Source organism: Hemiscyllium ocellatum, chromosome 14 (assembly GCF_020745735.1).
Source record: "Hemiscyllium ocellatum isolate sHemOce1 chromosome 14, sHemOce1.pat.X.cur, whole genome shotgun sequence".
NCBI classification, from domain to species: Eukaryota; Metazoa; Chordata; class Chondrichthyes; order Orectolobiformes; family Hemiscylliidae; genus Hemiscyllium; species Hemiscyllium ocellatum.
This window is the reverse complement of record NC_083414.1, coordinates 31,609,606-31,628,501: the sequence shown is the minus strand read 5'-3', so window position 1 is coordinate 31,628,501 and position 18,896 is coordinate 31,609,606. Positions and strand designations below refer to the sequence as shown.

The 18,896-nt window shown below is 39.7% G+C and overlaps 1 protein-coding gene across 1 annotated transcript in view; it reads right to left on the bottom strand.

The window, feature by feature from the left end:
• The window catches only part of LOC132822470 (voltage-dependent L-type calcium channel subunit alpha-1D-like), a 579,417-nt gene that overhangs the window by 259,863 nt on the left and 300,658 nt on the right, over positions 1-18,896 (bottom strand). Inside the window, exons 11-13 of the mRNA XM_060835847.1 lie at positions 18,590-18,680; positions 12,274-12,300; positions 7,140-7,300 (exon numbers count right to left, since the gene is read on the bottom strand). Of these exons, the coding sequence (XP_060691830.1) occupies positions 7,140-7,300; positions 12,274-12,300; positions 18,590-18,680 (279 nt within the window). The remainder of the gene's footprint in view (positions 1-7,139; positions 7,301-12,273; positions 12,301-18,589; positions 18,681-18,896) is intronic.

The window sequence follows — 18,896 nt, the reverse complement described above, 5'->3', positions numbered from 1 at the left end:
ATAAAATTCTCTTCTCGTAGAGGGCATGGGGCGTAATGTCAGGCACTCTTCCACTCATATAGACTCTCTATGCCGTGTTACGGTGGTTTCTCTTGCAATGAACAAAAAATAGGAATTGAGTGAGGTGAAAGTGGATGGCGCAGTTGTTAGTGCTGGTGTAGCTTATCAAAAGGTGGTGAACAAGTAGACTATACAGAGGGCATGCAGCGTTTGTTGTGGGTAGTGAGTAAAGGGGGCAGGATGTGATGGTGTGAGAATGAATGATGGAAGACGTTGCAGACAGCAACAGAGCCTGTGCTTTGGTGGGAGTTGGGTGCAGTTGTGGAGATACAGTGACAGAAGGGTGTTACACTCATCCTGGTGCAGCAGAGCAGGTTTTTAACCTTATGGCACAGATGGTTGTTGCTTGGACAGTGAAAATGACACTGACCTAGGTGGCGGCCTCAGAGCAGGCTTCCAGGTACTGTAGTGTCTTCTGCAGGTCCTCTGGGAAGAACACTCCTCCCCTTTGTACCACTCCATCAACCAGAACCTTGAGATTGTCCAGCATACCTTATTGGTGCCATCTTCCAGAAGATGTCAGAAAAAGAGAATATCCTTGACTGAATAGAGCAACTTCAGTGGGCTAAGTTTATCGAGTACACAGAGGGCCTTTTAAAGAAGGCGCAGACACAAGGGCTACATGTCCTTATGAGGATATCTGCTGAGTGTTGAATTGTTCCAGCAATAGCATGTGATAAGATGGAGTCGAAATTGGACATAAGGGATACAATCAGACTAGGGTAGGTAGTCGTAATTCACTAATAAGATGCAAGATTCAGCCTGTGAAATTTGTTCTGTACAATTGCCTCAAGTAGAATAATCAGCTCAAAATATAATCCCTTCACCAAAGAACTTTAATTGTTTTTCAGTTCCACCTCATTCTGTAACACATTCTGTTTGTACATACAGGTAGTTCTTCTATAACGTGTGTTTTGTCAGCGCGAATTGGCTATAAGGCGATTGATGAATTGTGGATGTTGTTTGCATAATGTGAACTTTCTGCTGAACGGGTGTAGTGGATTTTCTGTATCACAATCTTTTACAGCACAATTTCTATAGCAATTTCTCATGCTGCAATTTTCTAAAAAGCAAGGTTGCAAAAGAGCACAACTTGTTCCCTTGTAGCAGAATGCCCTATGCTCGTGTGCATGTTTGTCACGGAAATTGGGAAACTGACTTCATAATTTTGATTAACTCAAGGAGATCCATCCGGCATGTTCAAGTGCATATCAAATTTGAAATAAAACCACATCTGTTTAAAAATTCTAAACTTTGTTATATCAACTTTAGGAGTGAAAAATGAGAAATTTATTCACTCTTCTGAATTTGTTTGTAAAATATATGACATCAAATGTTTGGGCTTTAACCAACCAACTCCAACCTATACTCAAGTGAGAGATGATCTCATTGAAACTCAAAACTCTTATAGGGTTTGACAAGATGCATGTAGATGTTTCCCCTGGCTAGTGAGTATAGACCAATTGATATAACCTCAAAATAATGGGAAGAACATTTAAAAATGAGATGAGGAGGAATTTCTTATCTCAGAGTCGTAAACTTTTGTAATTCTCTACCCTGGAGAAGTATGAAAACTCAATAATTGAGCATTCCGAGACAGAAATCGATAGATGTCTAAAGATTAATGATATAATTAGGTATTGGTACAATATAGGAAAGTAGCATTGAGACAGATAATCATCTATAACCTAGATGAATGTCAGCAGGTTTGGCAGGCTGAATGGCCTATTCCTGTTGCTATCCCACTTTCTCACATTTAAAGGTAAGAGAAGAAAAACTCTAAAATAACTGAACTGTCTTACAAAATGCTTTTCCTTTATGCCATGCTTCTGGCAGGTAGTATGATTAAAGAAATTTCAAAGTCACACTCAGTCTTCTAGCAGACATCCACCCTCTACACTAAGGTCAAACCTAGACTACCCACATTTTGCCAGATGCATTGATAAGTATCAAGGCACACCTACGCTCACAGGTTGTTCAAGTCCTGACAAACCAGAAATCCAGAAATTCCAGAAACTGATTAGTTTAGCTGACCCTCTTAAAATTGCTTTCTCCATAGAGAGTTTTATTTCTGCTCCCAATCACTTTTTACAAAATGGCAAAGACCTGTTACTCAGAGCCTGCATCTCTGCAGCAATCATTCTTTGATGTATAGCATAGTGTAAAAGATTAAAATTTACAACTCCATGGGTTTCGTCAAAGTTCTCTGCCATTCCCAAGGCAACAGGAAATCACATGGCCTTTTCTCCAATGTTATTTGTTTATGACCTCTTCTCCTTTTCAGAACATATTTGTTTATGTTAACTGAAAGTTAGGTTTATAACAAAATCAGAATTTAAAGTTCAACATTCATGACATAATAAAGGGGTTGGTTAGCTTGGGTGGCTGAATGGTTGGTTTGCAAAACAGAGTGATACCAACAACGTAGTTTCAATTCTCACATTGGCTGACATGACCACGAAGGGCTTTCTTCTCAACTTCTTCCCTCACCCGAGATGTGCTGACCCTCAGATAAAAGATTTTTGTCTCTCTCTCACTAGTGAAAAAGCTGGACTATGGGGCAGAAGGGGCTAACCTTCTTTTATTCAAGTAGGGAGGGTGACAGAAAGCAGGAAACTGCTGCCCACGGAGCTGAACATTTCTCATTGGGAAAATGCTAGAAACTATTATGAACCAAGTTATAGCAAGTCAATTAGTTGGTTGAAAGTAATTAGGCAGAGTCAAAATAGTCTTATGAAAGAGATATCATCTTTGAGAAATTTATTTGGGCTGAATCTTATGTTTTTTTTGGTGAAGTGTGAGTTTCATTAAGTTTTATGGAAGTTTCTTTCTGCAAGGTCTAACCATCACATTTTTCAAACTTGTCCCAGTATTCTGTTCTGCACCCTTCTTGTGCAATTCTAGTGACATTCTACCACTCGCTACTGCCAGGATATCCCAGAATGGACCAGCATCTCTGGCACACCCACTATCTTTGAAAGGCCATTCTGAACTGAGACAAGCACTGTTCGATCTCATTGCCTGGTACCTAACATTTTCTCTGACACAGCAGAGTATGGAAAATTGGTGTTGTACTTTGTAGGCAGGGACCTGGAGATACTGGTGGACAGTGTGGTGCAGAAGCAGGATGTCCTTTTCCATCTGGACTAGCTGAGAAGGCCATAACACCAGACCAGCATTTTGGAAGAATGCATAGTAATGTATGTGGAAGAGAAATGATCTTCTCCACTCTAGCAATTAAGTGCTATCATCTTCTCTTGGATACCTCATGCTCCTTCTCTGCTCCTGCTTCCACTTGACAACAAGGCTCAATCTGTACCACTGTTACTCCGTTTTTTTAAATTCACTCATGGGAGGTGGGCACTGCTGGTTGGCCAGCATTTATTGCCTGTCCCTAGCTGTCGTTGAGGCTGTTGCACGCAACAATTTCCTTCATTCATTCTAACCCATCCTACACCAATAACATTGTATCTCCTTTGTGCTGTTCACACTCTCGCTTGGGACACCTCCCCATTTGCATCAAAAGTGTGCTACCCACTATCATCTGGGTTAATACCTGCTGTGCTCTCATTTCATGAGGAAGTCAGCATTGCAGGAGCAGAAAAGTCAACATTTTGGGCAGGACCCTTCATCAGGCCACATTTAATCGACCCTGACTTTCTAGCATCTGCAGTTCTCACTGTCTCTTATGACAATCAGAGCACAATAGGACAGAAAGAGTCAAGATGGGTAGTGGATTGCCAGACATTCAGATCCTCACCATATATGAGGATAGCATCTTGACTCTGACTGCCCTGAGCTGCTGAATGATTGTGTCTAAGTGCCTGGACTGGTATAAAAGGCTACCCTTGATTTTCGGCATGAGGACTACCAAACCAAAAGCTATCTTCCTTGACTTGACTGAGCACTGCTGACAGGGAGAAAGTGAGAACTGCAGATGCTGGAGATCAGAGTCAAAGAGTATGGTGCTGGAAAAGCACAGCCGGTCAGGCAGCATCAGGAATTCCTGATGAAGGGCTTATGCTTGAAATGTCAATTCTCTGACACCTTGGATATTGCCTGACCGGCTGTGCTTTTCCAGCACCAGACTCTTCAACTTTAATCACTGCTAACAACCATGCTGGCATTGTGTTGTCTGAAAAGGCACAGTAATGCAGAAGGATTGCGTATCTCTGGCTGAAGGGAATAGCACAAAAAAGCAATGCAAGTCAGGGATACAGTAAGCATCCAGGAAGATACAAAGTGATTGAGCACGAACAGAGAAAGGCAAATAGTGCTGAAATGCAGCATGGTTCAATTCATGACCTGGATTCATGTTGCTGAGCACAAATTTCCTTGTTGCAGTATTATAATGATAGCTGTCGATGCAATCTGTGGTGCAACACTGAAGCACGGAAACATACTGTCAGCAGACTAGAGATGTGCATGAGGGCTCTCAGAGGGTGGCACATGTCAGATGCCAATGTTTATGGACATGAGGGGAGTGTGGACAATGTCCATATAGCATATGCTGAGATCCTGTTGTGTGATGATCAACATGGAAATTCTTTGCAGTCAGCCACGAGCAGAGTTGTCAGGTACCTTCTCTGACTTCCATGTTAAAAATTCTCCAGCAAATCATTTGCAAGTGTTAAGACTGGAAGCTGCATATTAATGGAGGCAAGACGTCCAGTTGACAAGATAGTTAACAAGCAATAATTCCTGTTAATATGCAACTTTTGCTGTCGAGTGAGATCTCAATGGCCAGAACCTTGTTACAAGATGCAGGTTGTTCCCAAATGTTGAGATAGGGAATCACTTGTATCACTTCTCATATAATTTAGCTACATTGCCTACTATAGTCAATATCATTCAGGCCCATCTTTAGAGTACTTCAAGGAAGTATCATATGCTAGGGTTAAAGGGAAATGGTGAATGTATAGTACTTAGACTTCCATAAGGTATTTGATAAGGTATCTCATCAAAGGTTATTATGGAAAATAAATATCCTGATGTAGGGGGAGAACATATTGGCAAGGATGGAAGACTGGCTGGCTAACAGGAGGCAGACAGTAAGAATAAATTTTTTTTTCAGTTGACTAAATGTAATAAGTGGTGAGTCTCACAGATTAGCGCTGGGAGCTCAGTTGTTTACAATTTATATCAATGATTTACAGAAGGGATGGTTATCAAAATGTGCTAGTGACAACAATAAGTAGGAAAGTAAATTGTGACAATACATAAGGAGGCCACGAAAATGTATTGACGGGTGAAGTGAGTGGGCAAATACGTGACAAATGGAGTATAATGTGGGAAGATCTGAAATTGTTTATCTTAGCAGGAAGAATGAAAAAGACTATTACTTAGTGGTGAGAGATTACAGAATTCTGAGGCACAGAATATCTGGGTATTCTTTGTGCATGAATCACACAAGGTTACTTTGCAAATATAGCAAATAAAGAATGTTACTATTTATCACAAGGGGAATTGAATACAAGGGGAAAGGGAGATTATACTTTGCTTATAATGAACTGCAGTGAAACTGCATCTGAAGCACAGTGTGCTGTACTGGGCACCTCATTTAAAAATAGATATAAATGTAGCGGAGTTAGTTCTGAGAAAGGTTATTGAGCAGGTGTGTATGCAGATGTACTGTCTTATAAGGTAAGGTTGAATAGGCAAGACTTGTAGCTACTGGAGATTAGTAAAATCATAGGTGACTTGATTGAACTTTGAAGATTCTGAGCAGTCATGATAGGGCAAATGAGGAGAGGATAGTTCCTCTTAAGGGACAATCTCGAACTAGGGGTCATTATTTAAAAATTAGTGGTGACTCATTTAAAGTAGAGAAAAGGCAAAATCTTTTTCAGATGATTGACAGTCTTTGGAACTCTCTTCCGTAAAAAGAGATGGAAACAGAGTTCTTTAACACTTAGAAGGCAGACATGGATAGATTCTTATTAAGTAAGCAGATGAAAGGTTATTGGGGTAGTAGATGGGAATGTGAATTTGAGATTACAACCCGATCAGACATTATCTTATTGAAAGGGAGAAGAATCAAGGCTCTGAATTGCGCTCACTTGTTCGCTTGTTTGCTTGACAGTCTTTCCCACTACATCAACAAGATGTAGTGTAATAATTCTGCAAAGGATCCTCCGATAGCTCCGTCCAAACCTGCCACCTCTTTCACTTAAAAGGACAAAAGCAGTAGATGTACAGGAAAACCCCACTATTTGTGACTGCCATTCCAAGCCATCCTGATGTTGAACTATGATACCACTCATTCACTATCATTGGGCCAAAATACTGGAACTGTAGGTGTCCCTACCCCTAAAGACTGTAGTTCAAGAAGGCCGTTCACCACCACCTTCTCCAGGGCGATGCTTGCTGGCTGAGCCAGCAAAAACTACATCTCTAAACAAATTAAAGGAACAGGAAATCTGTTAAATTTGTTAGCAAATTTAGTGACTGGTTGAGGAAGTCAGCATGGGGAGAAGGGAACTGAATGACACCCCTCTATCTTTATCTCTCACCCACTGCCCCACTCTCATATAACATCCACCTGGAGAAACCTCAATCCTGACTTCACTTACCTGAGGATTGGATATCTCACTGATCTTGGGCCTCTAGTGGATACATTGTTGAAAGCTGTCATCACTCCCAAATCAATCCTGATGGGAATGAGGAAGTGGCAGCCTGGCTGGCCAGCAGCTCTTGGTAAGCAGGACCTCAACCACCATAGAAACCCCATAGAAAGATAGCTGCTGGTCAATTAAGTGCCTGGGGCATGTAATATTGTTAGGGTCTTCCCCAGGGAAGTGACCAGGGTTTTCTGCTCTCCAAACAGTGGGCAAGACTCCCTTGTCCTCTCTGCATCAAACCTAACACTGCAGTACATATTGTTTGGATGAAAACGTACAATTCTAACTTGTACCATAGAGCTGGATTTACATAACTACAAAGCTATTTGCAGCTGTATACTGATTAGAATCAATCACTGGACATTATCCAACCAATTTATCCAAATGCATTATTAAAACAATTTAATGGAATATTTACTGCTCACTCGTACTTACGTGAAAACAAAGCTGCACTCTTACCTTGAGTAAATGTTAGCCATGGAGGCTGATTATAATGCTCTGATGAAATGGTTAATGTATTGAGAAAAACAAGGATAATAACTAGCCAGTAGAAAGTAACAGACTTTACACCAGCTCGACATTTTCGTCTCCAACAGCGGTTCCAACGACGCCAGCGTCGGCTGGAAATATAAAACAAACTGATAAGACTACAAAGAAATTTTAAACAATGTACTAAGCACAATAAAACAAAATTTTGAAAGCAATTCATTAAGAAATATTGATGGATATCTTTGAACAAAACAAAGAGTAAAGAATAAAGAAAATTACAGCACAGGAACAGGCCCTTCAGCCCTCCAAGCCTGCACCAATCCAGATCCTCAAACTAAAACTGTTGCCTATTTTCTAAGGATCTGTATCCCACTGCACCCTGTCCATTTATATATCTGTCTAGATACATCTTAAAGGAAGCTATCATGCCCGCCTCTAACACCTCCACCGGCAACATGTTCCATGCACCCACTACCCTCTGTCCATTTTGCACGCATATCTCCCTTAAACTTTTCTCTTCTCACCGTGAACGCATGATCCCGAGTAACTGAGACCCCCACTCTGGGAAAAGGTTTCTTGCTATCCGCCCTGTCTGTACCTCTCATGATTTTGTACACCTCAATCAGGTTCCACCCTCAACCTCCGTTTTTCTAATGAAAATTAGATAGATAGATTAGGTAAATAGATTACATATCCTACAGTGTGGAAACGGGGCCTTCGGCCCAACAAGTCCACACCAACCCTCTGAAGAGTAACCACACTCCTCTGACTAATGCACCTAACAATTATGGTTAATTTAGCATGGCCAATTCACCTGACATCTTGGAAGGTGGGAGGAAACCAAAGCACCCGGAGGAAACCCATGCAGACACATGGAGAACGTGCCAACTCCACACAGACAGTTGCCCAAGGCTGGAAATAATCCTAGTCTACACAACATCTCTTCATAGTGAGTGTCCTCTATACCTCTTCACAACATCCACATCCTTTTGGTAATGTGACGACCAGAACTGCATTCAGTACTCCAAATGTGGCCAAACCAAAGTCCTATACAACTGTAACGTGACCTGCCAACTCCAATATCCCACCCTATCAAAGAAAGCATGCTGTATGCCTTCTTGACCACTCTATCGACCTCTGTTGCTACCTTCAGGCTACAATGGACCTGAACACCCAGATTTCTCTTGTTATCAATTTTCCCCAGGGCTTTTCCATTTACCATATAGTTCACTCTTGAATTGGACCTTCCAAAATACGTCACCTCGCATTTGCCTTTGTTAAACTCCATCTGCCATTGCTCCACCAAACTCTCCATTCTATAGATATTCTGCTGCATTCTTCGATAGTCCCCTTCACTCTCTGCTACTCCACCAATCTTAATGTCATCTGCAAACCTGCTGATCAGACCACTTATATCTTCCTCCAGATCATTTATGGATATCACAAAGAACAGTGGCCCCAACACAGATCGCTGTGGAACACCGCTGGTTACAGAGTTCCATTTTGAGAAGCTCCCTTCCACTACTATTCTGACTCCTGCTGCTCAGCTAGTTCCCAACCCATCTAGCTAATACGTCCTGAACCCCATGTGACTTCACTTTCTCCATCAGCTTAACACGGGAAACTTTACTGAAGGACATCTACAGCTCTTCCCTCAATCAACTTTGTTACTTCCTCAAAGAATGACCTTCCCTGCACAAAACCATGTTGCCCATCACTGATTGGCTAATTTTTTTCGAATTGTAAATCGATCCTATCCCGCAGTATCTTTTCCAGCAGCTTCCCTACCACTGATGTCAGGCTCACTGGTCTATAATTACCTGGATTATCCCTGCTACCCTCCTTAAACAAGGGGACATTAGCAATTCTCCATTCGTCTGAGACTTCACCCGTGTTCAAGGATGCTGCAAAGATACCTGTTAAAGCCCCAGCTAATTCCTCTCTCACTTCCCTCAGTAACCTGTGATAGGTTCCATCTGAACCAGGGGACTTGTCCACCTTAATGTCTTTTAAAATTCCAACACTTCCTCCCTCCTTTTACCGACTTGATCTGGAGTAATCAAACATCTATCCCTAACCTCAACATCCATCATGTCCCTCTCCTTGGTAAATACTGAAGCCAGGTACTCATTAAGAATCTCATCCATTTTTTCTGACTCCACGTTTAACTTTCCTCCTTTGTCCTTGAGTGGACCAAGCCTTTCTCTAGTTACCCTCTTGCTCCTTATTTATGAATAAAAGGCTTTGGGATATTCCTTTTGTCAAAGGTATTTCATGATTCCTCCTAATTCCTCATTTCAGACTGTTTCATCAATTTCTATTGATTAGTCAATTTTTCAGTGATGCTTTATTGAAAGATTGATGATGCATCACTTATTGCACACGGCATGGTATACACATTTTTGCCATTTCAATTCAATCACTATCTAGGCTCTGTGCTTAGCCTATAAAAGACTGCAAACTACCCACAAATGTGAGAAGTTGTAAATTCCAAGCTGCTTTTTAATATTCTTAAATTGATCTTGATTACAAAGACCAAATAATAAAAGCTGTGAATCTGGAAGCTACCTGCCACACACAAAAAAAAACAATAAAGCATGAATTTTAAGTACTCAACTCATACACCTGATGATTTATTATTTTTCATTACCTCTTATGCTAAGTGGCAATAAGAGAAGCTGGAAAACACATATACTGTATTAAACTCAGTCATCTAAAACCTTGTCTGTGAAGGTGTGCAGAAAATATCCCACTTACACTGACTTCAATGAAATAAGTATAGCAACAAATGCTAATCAAAATGCCATACTCACTGAGATAAATAAAAAACTTATTAGACAATGCAAATTATTTAATTGCAAGTCATGCTATGTAATCCCAAAAAAGCACTGTAATGCAACATTCAGATGAGAGACTGGTTCTGCAGCAGCTGGTGAGGAAACCAGCAACAGAAGTTGTTGGAGGTCATTCATCTCAGCTCCAGGACATCTTTACAGGAGTTCTTTGAGGCTGTATCCTCAGCCCAACCATGGATGTACATTTGCTCGCTGGAAGGTTCGTTTTCAGACATTTCATCACCATACTAGCTATCAGTGAGCCTTCGGATAAGGCACTGGTGGTATGGCCCACTTTCTACTTAAATAAGTAGAAAGCAGGCCATACCACCAGTGTTTCATCTGGAGGCTCACAGGTGATGTTACCTAGTGTGGTGATGAAACATCTGAAAAAGAACCTTCCAGCTCAGTGAACAAACCTACGTCCAGAACCTCAACCTGAGCTACAAATCTTCTCAAAACTTGTCAGCCCAACCATCTTCAGCTAGTTTATCAATGACCTCCCCTCCATCGTAAGATTATAAACATAGATATTTGCTGATGATTTCACAAAATTCAGCGTCACCGAAGTTCACCCAATGCAATTCCCAGATCCAACCCTCCAACTCAGCACCACCGTCTTGACATGTTCATCTTCTTTCACACCTCAGATATTGAAGCAGTCCATGTCCAAATGCATTAACATCGAAATACAGTCATATCCAGCTTGGCCTGCCAAGCAATGACCATCTCAAACAGAGAATCTAACCATCATCCCTTGACATTCACTGGAGCTATCATCACAGAATTCCCCACAATCAATATCCTAGGGTTTACCAGGAGAAAGTAAGGACCGCAGATGCTGGAGATCAGAGTCAAAAGTGTGGCGCTGGAAAAGCACAGCCAGTCAGGCAGCACCTGAGGAGCAAGAGAGTCGACATTTCGAACATAAGTTCTTCATCAGGAATGTGATGGGGGTGGGGTCCCAACGGGGCTGAGAGATAAATGGGTGGGGTGGGGCTGGGGGAAGGTACCTAGGAATGTGATAGGTAGATGAAGGTGGGGCTAATGGTGATAGGTCAGAGTGGAAGGTGGAGCAGATAGGTGTGAAAGAAGATGAACAGGTTGGACAGGTCAAGAGGGCGGTGCTGAGTTGGAGGGTTGGATCTGGGATGAGGTGGGAGGAGGGAAGATCAGGAAACTGGTGAAATTGACATTGATCCCGTGTGGTTGGAGGGTCCCGAGGCTGAAGATGAGGTGTTCTTCCTTCAGTCATCGGGTAGCTCGAATTAGACAGTGGAGATAGCCCAGGACTTGCATGTCCTTGGCAGAGTGAGAGGGGGAGTAGAAGTGTTCAGCCACAGAGCAGTGGGATTGATTGGTGCATGATCTGGAGATGTTCTCTGAAACGTTCCGCAGGTTGGCATCCTGTCTCCCAAAATGTAGCGGAGACCACATGGAGAGCAACGGACACAGTAGATGAGATCTTTGGAGGTGCAGGAAAATTTTTGCTGGATATGGAAGGATCCTGTGGGGCATTGGATGGAGGTGAGGGGAGAGGTGTGGGCGCAGGTTTTACACCTCTTGCAGTAGCAAGGGAAGGTGCTGGGAGTGGAAGGTGATTTGGTGCTGGGAGTGGAAGGTGGGTTGGAGCAGGGCGTAGACTGAACAACGGAGTCATAGAGGGAATGGTCTCTATGGAATGCTGAAAGGGGTAGGGAGGGAAATATATCTCTGGTGGTGGGATCTGACTCTAGGTGGCAGAAATGGCGGAGGATGATGTGCTGCCTCCGGAGGTTGGAGAGGTGGAAGGTGAGGACCGGGGGGCTCTATCCTTTTTGCGACTGGCGGGGTGGGGTTCAAGTGTGGAGATGTGTATCTCCTCCACTTCCCGCACCTCTGCCTAATTGATGATTAATTCCATTGCAGCTCTTGGAAAATGTCCTGATAGGGCACCCATTAACTTTTTAGCCAGTTGAGGGGGCACTGGCATGCTAATAATCCAGCACAGTATTTTATGATTTATTCAGATACTGAAAAGGAAACAAAATGTTAGTAAACATGATTTTACATAACAGTTGCATATTGCTGAAATTATATTAATAAGAAAATTAAAATATAATAATGATTAAGCACAGCATATCTCTTACAAACACAATGTAAGTATATTAATGCAATAGCACAAAAATAGTGTTCAATTATTACAGTTGACATTAGAAAATTAATTCATAGTTTCCAAATTTTCGTAAACAGAAAGGAATGCTCAGAGGATGCAGAAAAAAGTTACTGACCTGAACTTTGACTTAGAAATTCGAATACTGCAATGCAAAAAAACATGGACAATGTATGAATACATTTCTAAATTAATCGGAGAACTTCATAAGCTATGAAAATGTGCTAATATGCCAAAAGGTCATTGTTCTACTGTTCTGCACAATTTTTCAAAATGCTATTTGTAAGCATTGAATGAATGCTAAATTGAAGGAATAGTGAAATCACTGGCACTTAGATCACCATCTCAACATTTGAGAAAATTCAAGAATGGAACAGATTGTTGGTGGTGTGGCTTACTGAAGTAAGGACATTTTTTCTTCTACATTGATTCTACATCGTCTTCTACATAAATTAATCATCAGTTGATTATATTGAGACAGTTCAGTTATCTTGGTTAAAAACAGATGAAAAACATAATTCAAGTTTCTGAATTCTGATAGCACAATGACAATTCAGTTTTGTCACTTGCCATGAGACTAATTGGTTCATATTATTAGTACTCTTTACAAGCTTGCCCAGCCAAGTTTCATCAGTCTTTAAAGTTTGAAGAATGAATCTCAGATTGCAGAATCAAGGCTGTTCTCCTTAGAGAGCAAAGGTTGAGGACTGATCTGATAAATGTGTGAAAATCCTGAGCGGTCTAGACAAAGTAACTAGGCAGAAATTGTTTTCACTAGTGAAAGAAATGACAAGAAGAAAATACTGATTTCAAGTGAAAAGCTTGATAGACAAAAGTGACACATCAAAAAATATTTTTACGCAGCTGAGTTTATGCTTCAGAAACACTGAAATTTGGTGGTGGTGTTTTGCAATTAGATAATTATCTGAAGTGATAAAAGTCTCGATGGCAACGTCTCTTTTGCAGCAAACTAGCATTGGTATGACAGACTGAATGGCCATGGTCTATACTCTAACTAATATAATAAATCTATGCTTCATGCGTATCCAAACATTAGCACTGAACAGAGTCAAGATAGATTTCATATTTTTCTTTGTCTTCATGAAGAAATATATGTGAAGACAAACTTAATCATTTGATATTTAGGATGGATATCAAATTGATTTCGTGGCAATCATCAGTGACTCTTTGAAAATGTAGGAATCCAGTGACATTGACTGAAAGTTTAGTGGAAATTAGATAAATGTGCATGTTATACAAACTATAACATCAGCTGCCTTTGTGAATTGTTTAGGCAGCATATTAACATTATCAGAGATCAAGTGAGAGGTATATCTGTTCAAAAGTGATGGTGATCTTGCCAAATGTTATGCTGTCTGTGTATTACAAGTTGATTATTGATTTATTGGCTGCAGATGCTATGTTATAAGTTGGCCAGCTAACCTGTAAAAGCTGAGATAATTGTGACTGATTTTTGACAAATGGCCACACTACACTTCCCATACAATTTCAATTGATATACATTTTCTATTTTGTAACACAAAATTCTTAAGCAGTGATGTCAACTTACAATAGGAATAAAAACAAAGGCTGTCTTCAATTATATATAAAAACTTTATTAAAGAACCAAAATGGTGTAAATTTTGTAATCAAAATACCAAAATCCTGTGCAATTCAAAAATTCTTTTATTCATTCAGCTTCTTTTAAACCATTCAAAATGAGAAAATTAGGCACAAATATTGTAAAATTGTGCTAGGTTTTACCAAAAAATGTTTGCATCAAAACTGTATTCAATTCCAATAAACACACAATAAGCACAAGCATTTCAGTTCGCATATTATCAAGTTGCTCCTTGAAATGACTCCTATGAATATTGTTCATTTCTCCCATGTACTGCTAAGCTAAATTAACAATATATACTAATCTGATGCCCAGCACATCTAACAGCGAGATTCCTTTAATAGATATACGGTCAAAAAACCTGGTAACACAACACCAAGTTTACAGGCATGAAAGAAATGTTGAAGTGTTCAATACAGCCAAGAGCAGGCATTCCACATTTTAAATGCACTGTTTGCTGTAAGAGATTGGTATCAGTTGTGAAAAGAGGAGACAACAGCCTATTTTTAACTAGGCTTTAGGACATTTACACCTTGAAGTAAATGTCTCAGAGACCATCCGATCTATCCTTGACCAAACGTATTTACCTTGAAAACCACATCTACATGCAGCCTGAGCAGTGGTCTTCAAGGTAAGTTGCAAAACAAATTTAACAGAACCAGGAGCCACAAAATGCAGAAACATCACTCTCAACTTCACATTAAAAATGTGAGTTGCTGTTGGCCACAAATTTCCCTTTTCCAATTTTATTGCCTTACACTCCATCCCCAGTTGCTGCATTAATGTCATTATCAGAACCACATAAAAGATGAGAAGTCACACGACACGAGGCTATAGTCCAACAGGTTTATTTGAAACCACAAGCTTGTCAGACAAGTTCTGAACAAATATCCAAAGATACCAAGATATATGTTCTTACGTTTATTTTGAAAATGCATTTTTAAACCATATTCAAAGTTGGAGAGCAGAAAATATCCATTTAAAAACAATTATCCTTAAAGTCTATAACATTACAATGACCCATTGTAAACTCCAGATTGTACCATCTCCTGATTATGCCTGTACTTATTAGAGTTTGGAAGAATTAGAGGCAACTTTGTTGATACATAGAAGTTTCTTAGGGAACATGAACAGGTAGATGCGGAAAAGTTGTTTTCCCCTGTGGGACAGTCTAGGACCACAGGGAATAACATCAAGAGAAGGGATCACACATTTCTTTTCTCAGAGGGTAGTATATATCTGTGGCTTTCTTTACTTCAATGGGCTGGAGGAGCTGGATCTTAAAAATCTGTTTATCTTAGCCTTAAATAAATTCAATCAGTAAGGGAATCAAGGGTTATGGAGAAAAGGGGGCAAAGCAAAGGATGAGAATTATCAAATCAGCCATGATCTTACTGAATGACAAAGCCAACTCAATGGGCTGAATGGCCTACATCTGCTTCGAAGTATTATGCTTCCATAATGCACAGTGTGAAGGGAGTGAATTTTTCAGGTTGCTGAAATATTCCCGGTTTGACATGGATGGTGTCAAGCTTCTTGAACATTGTTGAGGCTGTGTCCATACAGGTCAGTCCATTATGGTCACTCCTTACATGTGCCTTTAAGGTGATGGACAAGCTTTAAAGATTCAGGAAGTGAGTTACTTGCTGCAGAATTTCAAACCTTCAATTTGCTCACATTCACAATATTTACACAGCTGGTCCAGTGCAGTTTCTAGTAAATGGTAACCCAGGGATGCTGATAGTGGGGGATTTAGAGATGGAATGTCAAGGGGTGATGGTTAGATTCTCTCTTGTTGGAGATGATTATTTCCTGCAATTGTGAAATGTTACATGCTATTTATCAGTCCATGCCTGAATATCATCCAGGTCTCGTGGCAGAGTCTATACCAGTATCTGAGGAGTCATGAATGATGCTGAACATTGTACAATTACTTGTAGACATCTCCACTTCTGACCTTATGATTGAGGGAGGGTAATTGATGAAGTAGCTGAAGCTAATTGGGTCTAGCACATGCTGCAGAGTTTCGCAGGATAATGTCTGCATTTCAATGAAAATTAATGTTTTCTAGGACATTGCACAATTCAGCAAACATTTCAGGAATAAAAGGCCTCACCAACAATCCACCCGACTGTACCGATAAAAGAAGGATATAAAATAACAGATTTTAGGAGACAGTGCATTAAGCAGTGGAGGAAATTCCTATGTATAGATCCTTGATAATACTTTTTTGGTAGTTTCAAAGGCCATGATGGTGTGAGACTGAGATAAAGACAGAGAAGAAGAAACAAAGAATTGCTTGTGCATGCCAGGTATCCTGCATGATCTGGACTAGTATTCTTTTCTTGATACCATCATGTATATTTGCTGTATGACGAGTGTGTTATATCTTACCTTAAAACTCTAACTAAAATTAACACACCAACTGCGTTCAGTGCAGTCAGACGGTCCTTACTTTTAAAACTCATTAATGGGATGTAGGATTTGCTGGCTAGGCCAACATTTGTTGTCTATCTCTGGTTACCTTCAAAAAGTGGAGATGAACTGTCGTCTTAAACCACAGTCAATTTAGTGATCTTTGCTTCATGCTCCCAATGTTGAGATGATCTTTCTTCAGCTGGCCAGACCCCTTATTGTTCAGATGCCTTTCTCTGATGTTTCTACTGATGTGTTAAAAGTATTAAGTGGCTGATGCATTTACAAAGTCTCTGATTTATCAATTCATGTCAGAGCTTACAGCAAATGCCACAGGAAAAATCTTTGGTTTTATTCAGTTTTAAACCAAGTTCCTCTGACTGCAAGAAACAGCAGCTGGGAGAAAACCTGCACGTTTCTTTTTCTCTCCGTCTCTGTAATGTCGCTTAGCAACCCGAGAACCAATCATAGAGTGGTTGGAAAACAAAATGTTTATCATTGACAACTATCACTAGTCCACAGCGAAGAGTGAGAGATGACTTGATTGAAATGGAAAAGATGCTGAATGGTCTTGATAAGATTGAAGTGGAAAGGATGTTTCCTCTTGTAGGTCAGTCCAGAACTTGGAAAAAAGTTTTAACATTTTAGGTCATTCTTGAAGAACAGAGATGAGAAAGTTTTTTTTCAGTGAGAGCATTGGGCAACTTGAATGCTGTCACAATTGGGTCATTAAATATTTTAAGACAGAGATGGATTAATTCTTGTTAGGCAAGCAAATCAATTATCAGTGTGGAAGTTAAAATACAAATAAATCAGCTGAATGGTGAAGCAGGCTCTAAGTTGGTCTACTTCTGCTTCTGTTTCGTATGTTCACATTACACAAAAAAACCCAGCTACAACAATTTGGAAAGATTTTAACATGCACAATGATTCAACTCTTTTTGCAAGAATATCCTTCAGAGATACTCAATACCAATGTATCACTTGCATCCTAACTTTAAAATTGCTGACTCAAATGATTATTTCCAATGATGATGATCTAGATTCTTCTTTCCAGTTCTCATGGCCTCAATTTCCTTTTAGACCTGACAATCTGACTTCTTTGCAGTTCTCACACTTGGAAACTTCTAGAAGGTTCTCTCAACCTAGAAATTTCACCATAATGAAGATTTTGACAAACGAACATGCCCTTCTGCTTAAATTAAACTTCTTCAGAATTGAAACAAAACTGAAATTGCTGAGAAACTCAGCAGGTCTGGAAGCATCTGTGGGGAAAAAAAAAGATAATGTTTCAAGTCCAGTGACTATTCTACCAGACTTGCTGAGTTTTTTCAGAAATTTGCTTTTCTTTCAGATCGCCAGCATCCACACAGTTTTTTGTTTTACTCTTCTGAACTGAAACCTGATTCTGACCAACTTTCATTCTTAAGTCATAAAACTCATCTTTGCAAACATTTGGCAATTATCAGCCAAAGTACATGATTAAGACAGTTAACTTAAATCACATGCTTTCTTGGAAATTATGTATTTTGTTCACTGCTTCAAATGACTTCTTAGGAGATGGACATTATCTTCATAATATCAGTTTTATCTCCACAAGAAACCTAAATTATGATAATTTAGTATAAACCTTTATCATGCGATGCATCCGGTAGGATCAACTACAAAGGACTAAATGTTTCAACTTGCCATTAAGAAGCAGCCGAAAGAACTAGAAATCTTTAGCCAAGAAATTTTATCCTGCCCATAAACATTAGTGGCTTGAGACCTGTATGTGCTTTCAATTCATTTTTGCCATGGACTTTAATACAGCAAACATTTCGTCTCTAGGAACTAATATTGACAAGACTTCCAAATTGTCACATAATTTCTGTGCTCTCCTCTTGCACAGAATGATAAGTCCACTGACGTGCAGACTCAAAAGAATAGTTGTCAATCCACAGTGCACCCAATATAAATGCAGTCACTCAAGAAAAAGGCTCAATTATTAATATCTAGCTAGTCAAGCAAAACATAAGTCCACAGGTGTCCTTAAAGATAGGGTGAAACTGAATGAAGAAAAATAGATCTTACCTTTTAGTTATATAGCCAAACAAGTGAACTTATTAGATGCAACATGTATGTAGCATTATCAACAGCTGTGTAATAATCGAAGTGATTTTCTGTGTATCTGTTTGCATTTAGTGTATTTATATCAATATCCATGTATTTTTGTGTCGAGTTGCACATCTATTTTGTTTAGATCTCGCCATGCACGCAAGCTGTCCTGTACATATTACTGTGTTTTCAGTGGTAGTTTACAATACATAATTATCTGTGAGTTGTGTTTACAGGTTCTGTGCTTGTCATTATCTGGTCTATATATGTTCAGTCCAGTCTATAATTTGACTTTACTCACCATAATGATCCACAGCATGTTGCATTGTCACCCTCTCCACTGCCAGCATTGTCTGTGTTATCAGATTCAGTTTCGCCAATAGGCATATTTGCTATTGTAAGAAGTCAAAAACAGAAATAAATCCATAATTTACTTCATTTTTCCATCTATTACATTTTAAAAATTAATATTAAAGGCAAGAATCAAAACAAGGGTGACTATGATTGTAAACTAATAAACATGCTAATATTGTCAATACAGCATGTACACTTCTCACAATCAAATAACTCAAAATAACATATAAGAGTAAATGTAACTTTGTAGCTGA